Raw genomic sequence first — 20,587 nt, 5'->3', positions numbered from 1 at the left:
AACTGATAAACGGTACATTTCTGACCTTCGACTGGGACACAGTAAATGCCTTGGAACGGCGCTCAAACTGGTAATTACAATTTGTAAACTCAGAGATGATCAAAGTGGTCAGAGTTCAGATGCGAGATGAAGACAGCAATTTGGCCCCCCGTGGAGAAGTGCAGCTAATGATAAAACTTTTACCAAACCCCTGTGTCCGTGATGGGAACGTTCACTTTTGTCACAGACTTCAATAAAATCTTGTTCTGAATTAGCCTATATCTTGTGTGAAGAAATGCCCAATAAGGGTAGCATCTTATAGCTAACTCTTGTAGCATTAGCCTTTCTGTTTACGCAGCTGCAACGCTCTGAGGTCATAAGTTGTAAATATGAAGTGGGAAAAATACCAGTTGCCTGGAACACACCGTTAGTAGCCGACTGGGAAATGCACCCCCAAACAAGTTAGCAAGTTAGCAAGTTAGCACGTTAGCAATGGCCTACAATAGTGAGTTGGCTAGATAATAACGTTTAGAGCTTTCACTCCGAAATTGCAGGGTCCTCTCTTCAGCCGATTTTGGCTTTGAATGTTTTTGCTATTAGCTGAGAAATCAAGTTAGCTAGCGATGTCCATGTAGCAGTCAACTGGACATGCTATTAGCCTATTTGATACAGCCTTTGCGCTTTACTCTCAAAAGTTGGGGGCACTCCGCATCGGAGAATGAATCAAAACAATAAAAAAAAAGCTTTAGTTGGAAATACGAAATAAGTTAGATACTACTCTGGTTAGCTAGTTAGTCAAGCTAGCTAGCTGTCTTCACGCATGACCCTGACCCCATAATCACGGGGGTGAAAAAAAAAAACAATATTCATGACATTTTTTTGGGGGGTCATAATCTCCTTGTGGAAACCTCCAGATGCACTTGGTAAACAATCTCTTACTAAAGGGTTATCTCGGCTTTCGAAAACCCCACATCCCCGTTGTCTTTCGGAATCAGTCTTGAGCAGAGAAATGTAGAGGGCAACACTGACTCGAAACGTCGCACCATTTTTAAAATCCATTCGAGTAGGTCCTTCCTTCCTTCAGTTTCTTTAGAGACAATTTATTTTGAGGTCGTTTTAACTCCATCGCTTCCCCCTCTTCATTATCGGACACATTTTTTTTTGCGAACGAAAACAAACAGCCGAGAGAGTCTTCAAGTCAGTAGTTCCAATAGACAAAAGATAAGGTTGGCACGGTAAAGGTTAGGTCTGGCGTCTTGCGATGTTTGGGCGGAGGGGGGGGGGCTTGGGGGAGTGTTTTCGGGTGGGCGTATTAGAGTGGCCGTCAAATGCGGGCCGGGGGGCCGCTCGGGGCCGTGAGCGGGACCTGGGAGCCGCAGTCGTAGTCCAGCTCGGCCATGCGGGAGCGGCTGATCCGGGTGTGGGAGTAGGAGCGCCGGTCCGACTGCCTGTCCCGGAAACTTCGGATGTAGCTCTGAGGAGAGGGAAACAGGGGTTAGATGTAGATTATGCTGTAGATATGCTGCTAGGTCATTGTGCAGTTAGTGGTGACTGGGGGGGGGGTCAGTGGGTCACAATCTTTTTCCCAGATACACCAAAAAAGTAAGAAAACACTACAGGAATGACTGATCAGTTGAGTTTTGATAATAATTTCAGTTGTATGGGTTTATTCAATGCGTAAAGGTGCATAATGCAACTTTTTTTTTCCGTATTTGAATGATTGGTCACCATGACGCCTTCACTTTCGATCATGGTGGCCTCTAGGTCCCTTGTTTTGTAGGTTTTCTGGTGAGAGGGTCGGTCCGCAGTGAAAACCTTCCAAAACAATTGATCCTGGAGCATCTTAGAGACCACGGCAATGGAAAGTAAAGGCCACTCATACAGCCACTGGGTCACGATAAGGTCAAATATTCACAAATATCAATTTTTCCCCCCCGCAAAAACAGTTGCATAATGCACCTTTAAGCCAACAATAATCTTTGGGCCAATACAATATATTGCATTACATTTAACAGCAGTTTTTTATGGGTTGGAATGACTTTTTATTTGGGTCACGGCTCGTCGTCGTCATTGTGAAAGGCCATCATCCGTTTTTCTTTCATATGGGATGTAAAGAGACAATGAAGCCACGTAGTCCGAGCTTACTGTGCTTGATAAACGATTGGTGGACAAAAGGGTCCATCTCACTGGCCTGGAGACTAGTTGGCAACCGGTTTGGTGATTCGAGTCGCCACTGGTCACTGAGATGTCTAGAGATTATAGACCCTGCAGAGCCTCCACAGCCAGTGTTAAGCTTCTCCGTGTGTTAGCGTTAGCATTAGTTACACACGGTCCAAGCCTCGGCTATACAAGATGGCGGTGTTTTGACTATGTGGCTTTGTTTGTTTTTAAGACTGGGTTGTTGCAAACTGAATCTGATCTGATTTCATTGGCGTACTGGGAAAAAGAATTGTTGCTTCCGTGCTACTTGCTTATTTGTTTCCGCGCTGTTGGGCCCAAAGAGCGGGCGCACAGTTGGTGTAAAGCTAGCGCGGGGCACGGCTCGGTCATGAAAGTAATTATTTGAGCGACTTGAAAACTTTGAAAGGAGAAAAAGTCGATGTTAAAAATGCATGATTGCCACAAAGGACACTGACCGGCGAGAGCACGTCCCCGTCGAAGCGCCTCTTGGGGTGGGGCTTGCGGTGGTACCCGGGCTCAGTCTGGGGGGGCGGGGCTTTGTGAGGCTGAGGGGCGTGGCTCTGGTGTGAGTGGGAGGAGCCCGGGTGGTGGTACTGCGGCTGCTGGTTCACGGGCTTGTGCTTGAGCTCGACTTTGTGCCCCTGGCTGCGCTTGTTCTTCTTCTTCTTCTTCTCGTTCTCCTTGCGCAGTCGCTCCTCCCTCTGACGGAGCTTCATGAGCTGCACCCGCCTCTGCTGCCGGCTCAGCACCACTGCATAGAGGTCAAAGTTCGTGTTAGGGTTAGGCTATCACGTCCTGACAAAATGGTGAGAGGAAGCAAAAGGGTTAACCATAGACTATGAGAGCCACTAAATTACTTTTACTACATTACAGTCAATATGTGAAGAGGGCCCACGCTGCTTTGTGGTGAAAAAGCTGGGCTTCTGCAAGACATTAAAAAGCATTAAAGCCTTAAATTAAACTTAAACTGGCATTAAATCATTTTTTGGGAGGAAATAATGGCATTGCTCTACTGATACTATTGCTCCTGTCAAGGCTAAAATGATTAACCCCTTAACTCCCACCTGAACCAAGCACATTTTCACCCCAGTCCAAAAGCTTCTGGAAAAAAAGCTGTGAAAATAGCAACAAAACTGAGACGAAAACAATGATGGAAATGTGACAAAAAAGTGAGAAAACATTGACAGAAAAATGACAAAAAATTGATGAAAAAGTGGCAAAAATGTCACATAAATGTCACAAGAAATTGACAAAAAATGTGACAAAAATTTGACAAAAACATGACAAAAAATACAAAAATGTGACAAAAAATGACAAAAATTTGGTTAAAAAAATTACAAAAAAGACAAAAATGTGACAAAAAAAATTACAAAAATTTGACAGAAAAAATGACAAAAAAGTTACAAAAATGAGTTGAATACCCAACAAAAAAATGCTGGAAAAAAAAATCTGACGTGAGGAAAAAGATCCTCTCGGTTCAGGCGGGAGTTAAGAGGTTAACAATAGATAAAAGGCACCTTGGAGAAGTGAAAAAAAAAAAAAGTTACCACAACTCATTAAGCCTCTTCTAAAGTAGAGTGAACAACTACCGGCCCATATCAAACCTGCCATTCTTAGGAAAAACATGAGATATATCAGCAGCTCACTTACTTTCTCCTGTCTAACAATGTGTTTGATGCAGTTCTGGTCAAGGAGACAAATAATATCCACATGAACACCAACGCAGGTGAGGTCTCAGTCCTGACCAGAACCAGGAAATACAACCATATTAGTCCAGTGCTCTGGTCTCTGCACTGGCTTCCTGTCACTCAGAGAATAGAATCTAAAACAGCTCTGCTCGTGTACAGGTCTTTTCATGGTTTTCTCTGACATGTTAGAGCCGTATGAACCATCTCGGGCCCTGAGAACCTCAGGGAGGGGCCTCCCGGTGGTTCCCAGAGTCAATAATAAACACGGTGAGGCTGCGTTTCAGTTTCATGCAGCTAAAATCTGGAACAGTCTTCATGAGGATGTGAGACAGGCCTCAACTCTGACAATGTTCAAATCCAGGCAGTTCTTTTTGCCCGTGCATATGACTGAAAGTATTTTATCTGCACTCTTGCCTTTTACTGTAATTGATACATTTTTATGTTGATGTTTTATTGATTTGATCTGTTTTCTTGTCATTTTATGCAACTGTGAAGCGCTTTGAATTGCCCTGTGTATGAATTGTGCTCTACAAATAAACCTAGCCTTGCCTTGTTATTGCATAACTTTGTTGAAAAGCCAAACGTCATGATCGAACACATTCAGCTGCAGAAATCGTCCACTAGTTTATGCTCAAAAGCTCAATTTGCTTCTGAATATCAAAAAGGAACTACTTGAACACCTCGTTTACCCACAACAACAACAACAACATGCGTGAAGTGTGGAATTTCTTCTCATTTTTTTTAGCCTCCTCTCCCATAAATAGCCTGTGCTGCGACCGTCGTCTTCCGGCTTTAGTCATCCCGCGGCGGAGCGATATCCTCCACTCTGCGTGTTCTGTTCCGCCGCACATATTGTGAGTGGGCGAGTGTGGTCCCGTCATATTCACGGCCTCCCACAGGGGAAAGAAAAAATGGAATGTGGATAAATGTGATCGGTAAAACACACATGGAACATCTAATTGTCAGGGGGGGGGTGACACAGTTTAGACTATTTCTCCCAGGGCCGAGTGGGAGGAGAGTGTCAGCCGGACTATTGTTCTTGCTTTGTTGGAGGCAGACAGTCAAGAGGAGGCACCATCTGGCAGGGACACGTCTAATGATGCCCCCCCCCCCTCCCTTCTTCACTTTGCAGCACTTTGTGTGAAAGGGTCTGTTGGGATTGGATCATCACTCTGTCTCCGTGACGCCCGATAGAGCTGATTTTGACAAATGTGGTTCTGTTTTGGCCCATTCGTGTCTCGTCTCCATCAGGTCTTGGGGCCTGAAACAAACTCCTGTTGCCGTTAACTATCAAATCAAAATGCCATATACACTATATTTACCTTAAGAATGACATATCGTCCATACTCCATCCATAAGAAGTACAACATTGGGTATATTGACTTTCTGGGTTATATTATTGTGACCCATTTCTTTCCCCGTGTGATTTAGTGACGTGATAGAATTGGCTCTTTGAAGTGAGCGGTTCAAATCGGATCAAATGTTTTCTGTTTGTTTCATTCTGTCTGTGTTTTTTTTTTTTTACCACAATTCTGCTCGAATGAAACTGAGCAAACACAACAAACAGCACGAAAAAGAAACCGCAAGTGAAAGGCTTTTGCAGACAACAAAAAGGACTTGGTAAAGCATTCAGACTGGCCTCTTATAAAATCAGTGATAAATACAAATTGTAGCACCCATCCCATCCTGACGTATTTTGTACAGAACACAAGACGTTCTCAAGTGACCTATCAAAAACTCCAATAAACAATTGATCCTGGGCCGTCACAGAGGCTGCTGTGATGGAAAATAAACCACTGACAAGTCAAACAGGTACTAATACATTGTTTATCCAGATAAAAGGTTCACTTCCTATCTCTCTGGCCAGTTCATTCAACACAAATCCCACACCTTCCCTGTCTCTGCTGGTGTGCCCCAGGGCTCTGTCCTGGGGCCCCTCCTCTTCATTATCTACGCGCTCACCTTCTCAATGTTGTACTCTGTTTTATTCTGTTGCTCTTGTTTTTAATGTTTTAATGTGTCCTTGGGTGTTCTGAATGGCGCTTTTAAATACAATCTATAATTATTATTATTATTTTTATTATAAAATGCTCCATAATGCACCTGAGAGGCACAGCAGGCAATGAGAGGCACAGCAGGTGGAAACATAGATTTTTCATGCAGTGGTCAAAATTTTATATCCACAAGTTAGTTTAGTTTAGTTTAGTTTTGAGCAATTTTACATTCATTTTGTCTTTCAAATTTCATACAGTTGTGGACGCTCAAAGGGGAGTAGGCTGAAGCAATAAGCTTATAAAGCTTAAGTGCCTACCCCATATTCATTTTAATATACAATTACATAACAATAAGTTGCTCGAGATGACGCAGTAATCCAAATATGGTCATGTCCTTCCTGGAAGACACATAGTACAAAAGAAACTGGAGAAATGCTATCCAGCTTTAGGGCCGTTTTCTCAAAATAAAATGTTCGATTTTTTTTAAGTTGGTCATTTTTATGCTCACTGCTGCCACCTCAGGTCATACGTGTAACTGCACCTTCTATATTAAGCTCTTGCATGACTTTTTGAGTGACAGTGCAGGATTTTAGAGGCAGTTGTGGTGAACAGGTCTGAGCTGATTCTACATATTAGGGCATTGTTGGAACATGTAGGGGGAGGAAAATACCTAATTTTAACATCTTTAATCTCCGTATAGTCCCTTTAACTTAAGATCCAAAATTCCCCATGAAAAAAATCCTTGTTACTAATATGTCATCGAAATGAAACCATGCATTTAAATCTGGGTCCATCCATTCCAGCAATTAGATTTAGACTAGATTCACAGCTCGTAGGTCTCGGGTTCGATTCCCACCTGGACGGGGGCCTTTCTGTGTGGAGTTTGCATGTTCTCTCCGTGTCTGTGTAGCTTTCCTCCGGTTTCCCCTTCAACTAAAAACATGTACAACATAACCGCTTCTGTCAGTCTCCCCCAAGGAAAACTGAAGATGCAAACGTAGCTTACCACCACCGATTATTTATTTAATTTATATGAAAACATCATATTGCGGAAAACCTGCAAGTCAGTAATATTCAGCAGACGTTTCTAAAGCATATCTCTAAATTCCCCTGCAGTGTCTCGCCTTTAAGTAACCACTTGTCTGAGCAACTTTTACCTTCATTGGAGTAATATTTAACCTGTAGTATCTGCACTTCTCCCTCTTTGAACACTGTGTAGTTCATCAACAGACTAAAGTGGATTTAGAGTTTGGCTGCACCTAAAGGGCTGCGGCTGGTATCAGTATTCCAAACACTGGCTCGTACCGATCAATATGAAGTTATAGAAAAAGTGAGGAGGCCTGTGTAGCAACCCACAGCCATATTTTCAATCTTTCAAAGCATTTCGCTCAATGTCAGACTGATTACCATTTGATCCAAAGCGCTCGGAAACCCCTTCTGTGCTTTCATTTTTTAAACCATTGAAAACGCATCATCACAGCCACTATGCACCTTGATAAAAGTGTATCTATTTAGCAAAATATACATATACAATTACTGTAAACAACTTGAGGAGTTCGAACGTGCTCCGGACTGTTTATGCTCCTCCTTGTTCCACCGGGGCTCCGTTTAATTACGAGCCCATGAAATTAATGCGTTTTTTTCTGTCTTCAAAGTCAGAGGACTAATAAAGCGGAGCGCTCTATTGTCCTGCTCCGATCTGGCAGGGCTATTGTTTGGGGGAAAAAATGAAAGTAAAGCTGGAACACTTGCTGGCACCAGTACAGAGCATTCACCGAGCGAACAATAGGATCCACACAGAAGGGGATTAGACCAAAACTGGTAACGGCGGCTGAAAAATGAATTATTATTACACAACAGGTTCCTTTATCTCCCAGAATACAACGGCGTGAAAAGGAAGCGTGTACCATTCCGCATCAGACACACAGACGGGGACAATCGAAAGCTTAAAGCGGGGGGGTGTAATGCATGTTTCAGGTGCTTGGTGTTATCTCAAACACATTTTATGCAGCACCTGAGAGCGCGGCTGAAACTTCCAATGTGCTTCACTTGTTTACAGAATCAGCGCCGTTCTCCCTCTCAGCTCGGCCCCGCTGGATTGGACGTTTTGTCGTCCAAAGTAGTTTTACGACAGGTTTTTTAAGGTGAGACACGGTGCGCTTCGTGCTATACGTGGATTCCAAACATGTCAATATTTGTGAATGAGTACGCGTGGGAGAGAGAAGCACTGCCATGTTGTAGTGAATTGTGAGCACTAATTGACACAAGTCTTAAAGGGACTATGCAGAGTTTAAAAATGCTAAAATGAAGTATTTTCCTCCTCCTACATGTTCCAGCCATGTCTTAATGTGTAGAATGAGCTCAGACCTGTTCACCACAACTGCCTCTAAAATCCTGCACTGTCACTCAAAAAGTCTTAAAGGAACAGGCCACCGTTTTTTCATACTGAGATATGTTCTTACCTGAGCTTAGACGAGTTGATGCGTACCTGTCTGGTCTTTGTGCGTGCCCTCAGTCACGCAAAACGACCAAAGATGTTGTTAGCGTTTGGCCTCTCCCAATGGATTCCTATAGCTCCAAACGTTGGAAGCTACCATGCTCTTCCACGGGCACGCACAAAGACCAGACAGGTACACATCAACTCGTCTAAGCTCAGGTAAGAACATATCTCAATATGGAAAAATGCTGGCCTATTCCTTTGATATAGAGACTGCAGTTACGCTTTAAACCTGAGGTGGCAGCAGTGAGTATAAAATGACCAACTTGCATCTAGTCTCTTTAAGTTTGGTCTATTTTTTCTTTGACATTTTGGGCTTAGCTGATTTTTTTCAGGCAAACAATGAAAGGAGTAAATGTTGATGATAGACGGTATACCGCATCAAACAGGTCCACTTTGTGTGTTGGGGAATGTGGTCGACGGTGCTCATCATGGATGAAGCCAGAGCAAGTCATGCCAACTCAGGAACCAACTCATTCCCAACTTTCCAAATATACAGTATTTGTAGCTTCCCAATTCTTCACAGAATTGTCGGCCCATCTCACAACTTCAGAACAGTGACCCTTGTTCTGGGTCACTTTCTCAGAAATGCTAGAAAACTAGCCTGCAAGTTCATGAAACTGATAGAAAAGTTTAAAGGAACAGGCCACTGCTTTTTCCATACTGAGATGTGTTCTTACCTGAGCTTCGACGAGTTGATGTGTACCTGTCTGGTCTTTATGTGTGCCCTCAGTCACGCAAAACGACTACAAATGTTGTTAGCATTTGGCCTCACCCAATGTATTCCTATAGCTCCAGACGGGGGTGAAGTTGGAAGCTACCACGCTCTTCCACGGGCACAAAGACCAGACAGGTACGTATCAACTCGTCTAAGCTCAGGTAAGAACATACCTCAGGATGGAAAAACGGTGGCCTGTTCCTTTAAAAAGTCCCCCCATAGCGTTGTGTGCCCGCAGACCTGGCAACTCCGCTGAGGGTTCGCAGGAGCTCTATTCCTGCAACTGTTCTGTGATAAAGGTGCCTAAGCGGCCCCAGACTTACCCTCTGTGTGGGAGAAGCCCTCGCCCGTCACCTTCCACTGGATGAGCACCCCGAGGAGAGTCAGCACAGGCCACACCCCCAGGATCACCCAGGTGAACCAGCACTGCGGCTTCTTCGGGGACACCTGCAGACATATTACGTTATAGTGATACAGGCTAACGACTAGGGATGGGACGATAATGAAATTTGGGGTCACGATTATCCTGGCGCAAATAATTGCGATTAGCGATATTTGCCTATGGCTTAAAAAGTCACTGAAACTGCAGAAAGGATGGGGATTGGGCAATTATGAAATATTCCTCTTCATTGTCTGCTGTAAATGTCATATTGAGTGAGACATAAAGTATTTAAAGGCACACTGAAAAACATTTTGGACTATACTGTTCAATCAATAATCAATACAAAACATGCAGCTAATGAGCAGCTCCAATGGATTTGGATGAGGAACAAATCTACCGAAATCTTAAATACTGCAGACTTTAGTCACATCTCCATGGAGACGCAGCCACTCCTGGCAAAAGTCTGATGGATTTAGTGATTATCTTCTAGCACGATAATCCACCCATCCCTACTAACGAACGCTGAAAAGTTTCCCAGACTAGCCAGCTTGCTAAGTATCTGCATATGCTAACCTTTTAACCCCCACCTGAACCAAGCACACTTTCCCCAGCTTCCCCCCAAAAAGTGTCAAAATAGCGGCAATTGTGAGGATGTTAACCCCTTAACTCCCACCTGAACCGAGCACATTTTCTCCAGCTTTACCCCAATCCAAAACGGGTGAAAATAGCAACAAAACTGAGACGAAAACAAGGATGAAAATGTGAAAAAAGTGATTTATAATTGACGAAAAAGTGACGAAAAAGTGACAAAAAATGTACAAAAAATGTACAAAAAAATTACAAAAATTGACAAAAATTTGACAAAAAAAGTGAGAAAAATTGACGAAAAACTGAGAAAAAATTGACGAAAAAGTGACAAAAAAGTCACGAAAATTTGACAAAAATGAGACGACTGCCCAACAAAAAAAGTGATGAAAAAAAATCTGATGATGTGAGGAAAAAGATCAATTTAGTTTGGTAGGTCATAGCTTTCAAATGAGGTGTTACACTGGCCTTTCAGGATTTGGGTAAAGCTGAACTGGAGAAAATGCTCTCGGTTCAGGTGGGAGTTCAGAGGTTAATGCAATAAAAATGTGACCAAAAAAAGCCACAAAAGTACGACAAAAGAATGACGTAAAGCAACATAAAAAGAGACGAAAAAGTGACAAAAGAGCGACAAAAGCATTAGGCATTACTGTGTCGCTCTCCAGTCAAGAAGCTTTTAGATTTGGGTAGAGCCGAACTGGAGAAAAATGTGCTTGGTTAAGGCGCAGGGTAAGTGATTTAGATCGAATGCCACTTCTTCTTTGTATTTCTATGGTTCTGCTTCTCCTGTTGATCTGTGTGCAGTAGCGCCCCCCAGCGGTTACAACATGAACAGCTCCGTCGCTCTGGACATAAAGCTCCAACCACACTAACGCGGAATAAAAAGCCGAGCCGAGTGAGCCGCCGGTGCCGTACCCGGAGCCTCTCGTAGATGTAGTGCACCAGGGCGAAGAGCTCGATGAAGTAGTCCACGGTGACGGTGATGATGGCCGAGCCGAACGTGGCCGTGGAGAGGGTGACGAAGCAGCGCTGCCACTGGAGGGTCAGCACGGCGCACAGGGTCCCCGCGCCCAGCAGGACACCGATGGGCACCCACACGGTCCGCGGGTGGTAGAACTCCTCCATCACCTGAAGAGGAGAGAGTTAGGTTCATCCAATCAATCCACGGGACACTGTTCCTGACACACACTTCTTTAAACATAGATACAGACGGGATCTTTAGGGAACGCCCACAAATGCTCACATTAAAAATAAAATGCTAGACGACCTAAAATCTCAACATTGACCCCTGCATTAAAGAAAAAAAATCGATGTTCTTAGGTGTGTGTCTCGCCTTAAGTGACCTAGTATAATAACGATGATATACACACAGAGTACTTGTATACCCAAAGATGCTTAACCCTTTATAGGGACTTATAAGTGACTATTTTTGGTAATTTCTGCACACTTTACATGTGGCCACCCTGTTGTACATCAGTCAGGTAAAGAAGTATGTAGTCCTCACTCAGCCAATCAGAAGAGATCACCTTACATCATAGGCTGCGTCCGAAACGAGCAGATTGCTAAGAGCTCTTATGCCAAACCGGATGTGCGTCAGTGTCCGCCATGATAAGAAGCTTCCGAGTTGGTCTGTCAGTTAGGAAGTAGTTAGGAAAAGGAGCCTTGATGCTAACTATCATAGCCACTTTAGCATAGGGACCTCTGATGCTAACTAACCGGTGATTAGGAGCTATGTGCCATCCCACAAGCCACTGCGCCAAATCCCCCCACCCCCCTCGCCCCCACCCTCGAGTGATTCATGCGCAACTAATGTTGATTGACAGGAGCACATTTGATAATACAAATAATAATAATTAAAAATTAAGATTCTGCACAAGCCAAACTTTATAAAAGTGATAAATCCATGTTGTCGTCGCCACAGCTCAGCCACATGTCAGTGTTAAAGAGTAAACTCAGTAAACAGATTAAATGAAGACAGTTTGTGCTTTTGTTTTCATTTAGTAGAAACTTAAGCCACATGGATCATTTGCATAATGTAGCTTTATGAAACAGCTGTTGAAATAAAATAACACTAAAGGGAAATGTTTGGATCATTTGGATTTATTTTTCTCCTTAAATGTCTTTATTTTGACACTATGTTGTTGTTGTTGTTGTTGTTGTTGTTGTTGTTGTTGTTGTTGTTGTTGTTGGACACTATACAGTGGGGGCGACATGCACTTTTGTTTGGCCTGCACTCCACCAATAACTTTATAGAAGAAGAAAAACAGCTGTTGGTGATGTCACTTCCCTTTCCCCTGTTTAAGGATGGACGGATTCTGCAAATGCTGCTGAAGCTCTAGTTCACTAACTGCATAGAGATCTAACAGTCGACCCCATGAAAGGTTAAGGAGTTAGTTGCTAGTGTTAGTGCTTAGAGGCTACAATTTGATGGTTTCGGACACAGCCATAGTTCCCACCTCTGTGGCATTTGACCAATCAGCAGAGACCTGCTGCGCTCTCGACTTCCTGCTTTCTCTGAAGTCTGAAAAGACCCAAGTCTGGCTGAGTTCACTGTACATTTCTTTGCATAACTTGAAAACTGGCCCTAGTAAGTTGATATAACTCACACATTTTATTGATGAATAATTGTACTAAGTGATGATATATGTGTTGGTTTTAAAGGTAGTGAAATAAGTGAAATTACAGCATGAAAACTCCAGGCACCATGTTTGATCATACGCCCTGTTCACTTTAGCCTAAAGTGAATTGGTTGTGGCCATATTTGGACATGTCTGGTACCACCATTTAATCACACTTACAGTATTTTCTCAACAGAAGAAACAATAAACCCGAGGACTATTTTTTTTTGTTGTTGCCAAAGGTTATTTTTAGTGAAATTTATGGGCAAACAATATTGGAGGTGACAGACCCCGCCCCCATCACATGACAAAAACTCTTGCCTATGACAGGTGTGATCATGCAAACAGCAATATCACAAAACACAACACCTCCTGAATACCAGCACACCCGAGACCTGAAAGTACTTTTTGTATATTTTACATACACCTTTTGTATTATTATTATTTTTTTTTACCAGTTTCGGGCAATGAACTAAATGGTAGCTTCACTGACGTTGATTTTATGCATGATATTGAAACATTGTGAAAAATGTTAGAACTAAACTTGTGTTTTGTCCCCCAATACACTCTTAAGTTGAAATTATTTATTTAAAAGTATTTCAATTAGTGTCTTACCCACCCATCAGAAAAAAGAACTAGTACATGCAGTTATCTAATGCTGTTTTGAGAGATGTGAATACCACACCAGTGTTAATTTTAAACATATTTTATTTTAGTTTTAGTCTTAGTCTTTTGACTAAAATATAATTTAATTTTAGTCAAGATTTAGTAAAAAAAAACCTTTTAAATTTTAGTCTAGTTTTAGTCGACTAAAATTAAGACTTATTTAGTCGACTTATATTTATAATATTCATTATAATCAGGTTTAATCGTGGTCCTCGACTTCATGGAGCTGCTTCCACATGAACAAAGCTCAGAGCTGTTCATTTGACAGTGAATTTAAATGATATGAGGCTTTGATGATTTTAGTCTCTCCTTTTCATTTTTATTTAGTCTTATTTTAGTCGACTAAAATATCTGGACATTTTAATCATAGTTTTAGTCTCGTGAGAAACTTTTAATTTAGTTTCAGTCCAATTTTAGTCGTCAAAAATATCACTTTGACTAAAATTAAGACAAAATATTTTAGTCGACGAAATTAACACTGTACCACACTGGCCCTGTCGAAACATGACTATGCTAACAAATACATTAGTATCCGACCTCGTGACATTCAGACATGCACCAGTCGTACAGCGGGTCACTCACCACCAGAGAGGCCACCCCCAGCAGCAGCCCGAGCAGCAGCCCCACCATGAAGAGCCCCACGGAGCGGACCAGCATGGTGACCAGTCCGCACAGGGTGCCGATGCCCAGGCCGATGCCCACGGACGCCTCCACGCTCAGCTGGGTGTCCATGACCCGCTCCTTGTAGCACAGCATGAAGATGACCACAGAGCCGAACATCAGGCCGGTCAGGAACAGCACGGCTTTGAAGCAGCGGTATCCTGCAGGGAGGAGAGAGGAGGCGGGGGAGTTTAGCTCGGGCCTGGCTGCCGGATGAGCAACAAAACGTTTGAGAGTTCTTTGTCCCGTCCCATAAGTAGCTGCGTCCTCTGACCAGCCTTCAAGAATTTGTGACCTTTTTAATGTTTTTTATTCCGTGTGAGGGACAATGGCTGCACTTTGGCCACGTTTCCTCTCATTACAAACATCTCCATCACCCGGGACACTCCAATCCTTTCAGTTTGACAGTTTGAGAAAAAAAAAGCTCACTTGCGTAATAATAGTGCACGCAGTATCTTCCCTCCGGCTCCCACGGCAGATCAGCGTCTTTGTAAACGTCTCATTAAGAGCGTGATCATTCCATCTAAAGGTCAGTGTTATTTATCAAGCACTCAAATCATCTCAGCCCATTACACCTGCCCTCGTGACGCGCCTTTTAGAGTGCAGACGAACGCTCGTAACAAATCTGTTTTTGAATCTGTTTACAGCCGTGTTTGTCTGACGGGACATCAGCTCCACTTCGCCCACACGTGTTCTGTTAAGTGGTGACAGAGCGCAGCCCACAGACGCTAAATTGGTCCTATTCAGTGTTTGACTAGGGATGTTTTAATAACCCGGAAGCAAAGCAAACACATCTAAAGGCAATGGTTTTCATTTTCAGATTTTGCTCCATCTAAACAAATGAAACAAATACCCGTCTATTTTTCACAATAAGATGTCAGCGTTTATCTATAGAGTTACAGATACAGATATTATAGATACAGGTATGTGATTGAAAATTGCAAAGCCCATCTTGTAAAATTACAACGAACATGTTTGGAAGTGGATTTATTAATCACGGATTATGTGGCACCGCTTCCTCATGAAGAGCCTTGAGAGCAAAGCTGCGACAGCGGGACAGATAAAACTTAGGCCCTGTCCACACGAAGTCAAGCTGAGGACCAAACGCAAAGATATTTGATCAATCCAGTGTATCGTCCATACTAGCCCGGCGTTTTGGGGGTCTGTAAACCAACAGTTTCCAAACTAGGTCCCAGAGTGGAAAGATCTCAAAACGCCGTTTACGCGGCGCCGTTGTTACGACGTCTTCACAACTTTAACTAAAACGATGACATCACAGCTCCAGAGCGGTGTCTGTGATCCATAATCTACTGACCTTTAGAATGAGTTTTCCTCATGGATCTATGATGGTTTGACTCCGCTCCTCTTTGCTCCACTGCCGTCCACAAGCCACAGGTGACAAGTAGAAAAATATGGCCGAGTCAGTCTGTGTTTTTGGACTGACAGTAAAAGTCACTGTTTTTCTGTTTTAGTCCCGTTACGTCTGAAGAATAAACTCTCCTCCTCGTCTCTTCTGTAGATCCTAAATCCTTGAATCCGTTTCATTTCCCCTGTTTACATTCCATATAAGTTTACTGCACATGCGCCTCTACATCTTGTTCTATCATCTGTGTTAGCGTCACAGCGCCTCACACAGGCCTGGAAGATGAATTGTGCCGTTTTCACAGACCTGAGTCGACCCATGTGGACGCACACATTTACTGAGCTGGCTTCAGGCTTACAAAGAAAGTTTCTGAAAACATAAGCGTTTTGTCTTCGTGTGGATATAGCCATACAGTAGTTTCACTTCCTGATCCTCCAAGTGAGCTACCATAAGGCCCTCCCACTCCCCTTTCCTCTTGCTCCCCATCGCTGTGCAGCTGTTTCAATAAAGAGAAGAGTGCATAAATAAATACCGGCAGCTCGTGTGGTGAGAGTGTTGTTACCCCACGATGAGAGGATTACTGCTGCCTTCATGTGCTCTTGTAATTATGGTAAATACCAATTTCCGAGTCAAAAATTGCACATGAACGCCACCTCATTTTGTATTTTCCTCTGGGACACTGGGAAATAGTTTTGATGCCAGGGTTCCTGAGATGAGAAAATCTTTGACAGTTCACCGCAACAGAGAGCAGCAACAACACATTTTCCTGACTGCTAGTTGATTGTGATGAAGTTTACACGAGTACTCCACTTTCAGTTTCCTTCACGGCTCTGTGGAGTTTTTTATTTATTTATATAGATACAACGACTCACTTCAAGTCTTCAAAACAACACCTCTCTCTCGACACGCTCCGCTTTCATGCGTTGAGTTTGGAGAGCTGCAGAAAAAATGCTACGGGAATGATTTTGTAAATTGATACTGCATCTCCGTGGCTCAACAAACGAGAGCGAAGACGATCTGTGGCTAATTTAGAATTCCAGTCAAAGTAATTAAGTTTCCAGCCCTGAAGTGGTGAGTAGCTAATGATTCCACTGTGGTTACTATGTGCGGTCAAAATGCAGGTTTCCATCTTGGTTTAGTCATTCCTGGTCTCAAGAACTTGGGTCAAATTTTGTTCTCATAAAGGTCTCCAAATGCGGTGACAATATTCCAAAACATTTGCTTGAAGTCGGCCAATTGAAAGGAGTTTGCTCGACACAAACAAACTAAAAACCTGTTGGAGAACCATACCATAGCCAGTAAAATTTCTATTGATTAGAAGAAAAAAAAACAAAGGCTGAAATTTGCTGCGGAGCCACTGAACCCATTCCCAGGGTTCAGTGATAAGCATTCACTGCATCACTGTCCCGTGTTCAATGTATATTGATCATGTGCCGAGGGTTAAAGGAACAGGCCACCATTTTTCCATACTGACATATGTTCGTACCTGAGCTTAGACGAGTTGATGCACACTTGCCTGGTCTTTGTGCGTGCCCTCAGTCACGAAAAACGACCAAAGGTGTTGTTAGCATTTGGTCTCTCCCAATGTATTCCTATGGCTCCAAACGGCGGTGAAGTTGGAAGCGACCACGCTCTCCCCACGGACACAAAGACCAGACAGGTACGTAATCAACTCATCTAAGCTCAGATAAGAACATATCACAGTATGGAAAAACGGTGGCCTGTTCCTTTAAAATATGCAGAAATACTGTTTGAAAGTAGGAAACACATGATATATTTGATATAGAACAAAATTATTGGAAGTGTTTGACAGAGAACAAAATTTCTTGCCAATCATGAAAGAGCCATGATGGATCAAAACAGTATCAACAAAATAAGTGGTGTTTCCATTGGATCACATTGCACTGGGTTAGAATTACTATGGCCATATCCTATCTAGAGAGATTTATTAAAGATCTTCTAGCCTCCGCAGTTCTCCAGGGCCTGTCAATCAAAGCTGAAATCTCGAACTTCAAAAAAAGAAATAATCAATAGAACAAAAGCCAGTGTGGTTTAAAACATGATGCTCCCCTCAGAGTTGTCAAAGGAGAAAGATCATATTCTTTGGAGCAGGGCTTTTAGGCTGTGTTTTCGGGACATGTCAAGTCTGCATAGGGTTCCATATTATACAGTTCTTTCTGGAGTCGCCCCCTAGTCTGTAGGGGTGGTATTGCATCAAGAGAATTTCTTTCCTCGCTCATTGAAAGGGGAAAATGGAAAAAGCCAATAAGTATCAATGAAGGCGATTGTCGTCGGCAAATGTAAAACCCGCAAACTCCGGATGGGTTTTTTGTAAGACTGAAAACGACCTGTGCTTGAGCTGCGACCTCTACAGAAACATTAAAGCGTCCACTGTTTATCTGAGCTTGGCGTCCCGTTGCGGATATCGAAATGAAATCAGAGCAGGACGTGTCTCGACTACAGAGGGACTTCTGTTGGACGGTTTGGAAGACTTGTGATTATAAGAAATTGTCCGAGCTGCATACAGGCATGTTCCGGAGTCTGATGGAAACGTAAAGAGAGTCGGCAGCGGTTATCGAGCGCCCAAACAAAGCAGCGTGTAGCTCAGAGGGATCGATGCAAGAGAGAAGGCTATAATCAAGTACACGAGGCTTTTAAGGATGTGCTCGTCGGGGAAACGGAAGGGGGGGGGAGGAGCTTTGTAGAGACTTTGTGTATGTTTTTGTGATTGCTTTTCAAAAAGGAGGAAAAACTAATAATGCTCACGGTGCACATTGTGAAATTGTCCGGGAGCTGCTGAGCTGTCTCAAGCATTTCGGGACGTGTTTGTGGAGCTGTGAAGTACGTATTGTGCATGTTGAGCTCCACAATTATGCAAAAACACATACTCAAAACCGCAGAGATGTTGACCTTCTTCACTCTAAGTTTAAAGTTTTGGACTGTCAACATGGCGCCTTTACTTTTCCGTCACAGTGGTCTCTCGGACGCTCCAGTTGTATTTTTTGGGTTTCTGGTTTTCACTGCTTACAGAAACAACTCCATGGTTTGCGCAAACATTCCATCCAGAAAACCTACAGGAAACCCCAAAGAGCCCACCCGAATTGGTAGCAAAGCGCTAAGCTAACCACCCATGCAGCCGTTGGGTCACTGAAAGGTCAAATATGCACTAATATCACCTTTTTTGGCATAAAAGGTTTTATAATGCACCTTTTAATAAGCGAAGTTCCCATCTTGGGCTGTGTGTTGCATTATGGGTAAGGACATTTTTTGGCTACCAAACAATATTGATTGTAAGTAAGTGCTTTATATGCGGGCCAATCTGAGCAGCATGTTTATGGAGGTAGGGGAAACCGGAGTACTGCCTTCAGTGCTCCTCTAACACGGTGCACCGCCTCCTGGGTTTGTCTCTGTTTCAGAGCGTGGTGTCCTGCACTGGTCTGTTGCTGTTTGTTTTCAAGTTGCCATGACACTATAGTTGGCATAAAGCAACAAAGTGAGCTATGGTTCGGACCAAAGTTCATGATTTAAGGCATTTTTGTTATCGACGGAGATTGCCTGTTACAATAAAGCTTAAAGGAACAGGCCCCCGTTTTTACATACTGAGATATGTTCTTACCTGAGCTTAGACGAGTTGATGTGTACCTGTTTGGCACAAAGGCCAAATATGTTGTTAGCATTTGGCCTCTCCCAATGTATTCCTATAGCTCCTAACGGGGGTGAAGTTGGAAGCTACCAAGCTCTTCCACGGGCACAAAGACCAGACAGGTACGTATCAACTCGTCTAAGCTCAGGTAAGAACATATCTCAGTGTGGAAAAACAGTGGCCTGTTCCTTTAAAGTCTATGGTTGAACCAGGACTGTGTACGGCGATAGACCGGAACAGAAAGAAGAACAGCACGTTGCTGTTTTAGGAGTACATCGTAACGAGTCCGTCTGAATCCGTCCTCTCTATACGCTGAAAAACGTGTGCCTGCTCTGCACTGATGGACCAAAACAATGAGCACATGCTGTTATTCTGAGCACATTGCACGGCATCATTTATTACAGGAAAAGCACCACCAAGGAGCTGACAAGGATATTCTTCGATCCTTGTTCATAAAAACAGAAAATCACTAACAACCAGTCCATGTGTTCAGCTCCTCAGTCGATATAATCTAATCAATTCCCCGGCCTACTCAAAGGACAAATCTTTACAATAGTTGTGGTGAAGCAGCCACTCACCGAAGAAGCAGTAGATGATCCCGAAGAGGCAGCACATGGAGCAGACCACGGAGGGCACGATCTCGTACCTCCGCTCGATCTCCTGCTCACACTTCAGGCCCAGCTCGGACAGGCCCAGGTCGGACATGCCCAGGGAGGACAGCCCCAGGAGGTGCGCCGTGGAGGGCATCGTCTCCGGAGGTCAGGGGGGGCGGCGGGGGGACCAAGTCTTCAGAGGAGAGGAGGGGAGAGGGCGAGGCGGCGGATCAGGGCGCTGCTGCTGCTCCGGCGAGAGCCATGGAGACCGGTCCACCTGCGGAGAGAAGGTATAGATTTGTTACTCAAACTGGGATCGGTTTGACTGCTATGATGTCTGGATGGAAAGCAAGTGGTTACACACAACAGTGCACAGGCGTCGAAGATTGCTCCTGGTCACAAACTCGAATTTAACTTAACAGGAATTCTCAGGTAGACAAATAAAAAAAACATTTACATAATGCTTTCTTTTGTCCTAGAAGTCTAGACACCACATTGCAGGGTGTGGAGAGTGTCAAGTTGTGAGCCTGAACTTCTCCACTGTGCGATGGTTCAAAGAGAGAATTGTAGCAGTGACGTTAGCTGTGTGCAGGGAAAGTATAACACGGTCCTCGACATGCCCGGGTTCTATCGCTCTGACTCCGAGCGGGGCGCTGAATAATGTTGTATTTTGTTGACAAGACACTTGAGAGAGATCTTTGTTGCAGCGAGAGGAGGCTCACTCAGCGACAAGCGTTCCAGAAAAACAGACACTGCCTGATGTCGGTCGCAGCTCGTATATTCTTGAGTGATTGTCTCTCAGTACGATCTGCGTTTTTGGAGCAGGGGTCACTACGGTCCAGGAGTATAGCTGAGTGCAGTGATTTTTACATCCAGGACTCAGAGATGGGCCGTCGAACTCCATTATTCTACCACTACTATTGTGGAAATGAAATGGCATACACACATTCTCCAAACAGACCACGGGCCGTCGTCATATTTTGTCCATCAGGGAAGTTTGTTCCAGGCCAGAAGTTTTGA

At 43.6% G+C, this 20,587-nt stretch overlaps 1 protein-coding gene across 1 annotated transcript; it reads right to left on the bottom strand.

Moving 5' to 3' along the window:
* Positions 1-1,255: 1,255 nt before the first annotated feature.
* On the bottom strand, positions 1,256-19,830 carry tmem198aa (transmembrane protein 198aa). Its single transcript, XM_079562956.1, has 6 exons — positions 19,553-19,830; positions 13,891-14,129; positions 10,940-11,152; positions 9,381-9,504; positions 2,616-2,911; positions 1,256-1,453 (listed from the first exon to the last, which is right to left on the bottom strand). The coding sequence occupies exons 1-6, from the start codon at positions 19,719-19,721 to the stop codon at positions 1,304-1,306; spliced, it is 1,191 nt and encodes a 396-aa protein (XP_079419082.1). The 5' UTR covers positions 19,722-19,830; the 3' UTR covers positions 1,256-1,303.
* Positions 19,831-20,587: the final 757 nt, after the last annotated feature.

This window comes from Gobius niger (assembly GCF_951799975.1).
Source record: "Gobius niger genome assembly, chromosome: 9".
Classification (NCBI taxonomy): Eukaryota; Metazoa; Chordata; class Actinopteri; order Gobiiformes; family Gobiidae; genus Gobius; species Gobius niger.
The sequence above is the reverse complement of the archived record's forward strand: the minus strand, read 5'-3'. Positions and strand labels throughout refer to the sequence as shown.

Excerpts from the sequence above, each read along its gene's own strand:
- tmem198aa (XM_079562956.1), bottom strand. The coding sequence starts at position 19,721 with ATGCCCTCCACGGCGCACCTCCTGGGGCTGTCCTCCCTGGGCATGTCC. Across the intron at positions 14,130-19,552 it reads GATCATCTACTGCTTCTTCG|GATACCGCTGCTTCAAAGCC; the intron begins GTGAGTGGCTGC and ends TCCTCCCTGCAG. Across the intron at positions 11,153-13,890 it reads TGGGGGTGGCCTCTCTGGTG|GTGATGGAGGAGTTCTACCA; the intron begins GTGAGTGACCCG and ends TCTCCTCTTCAG.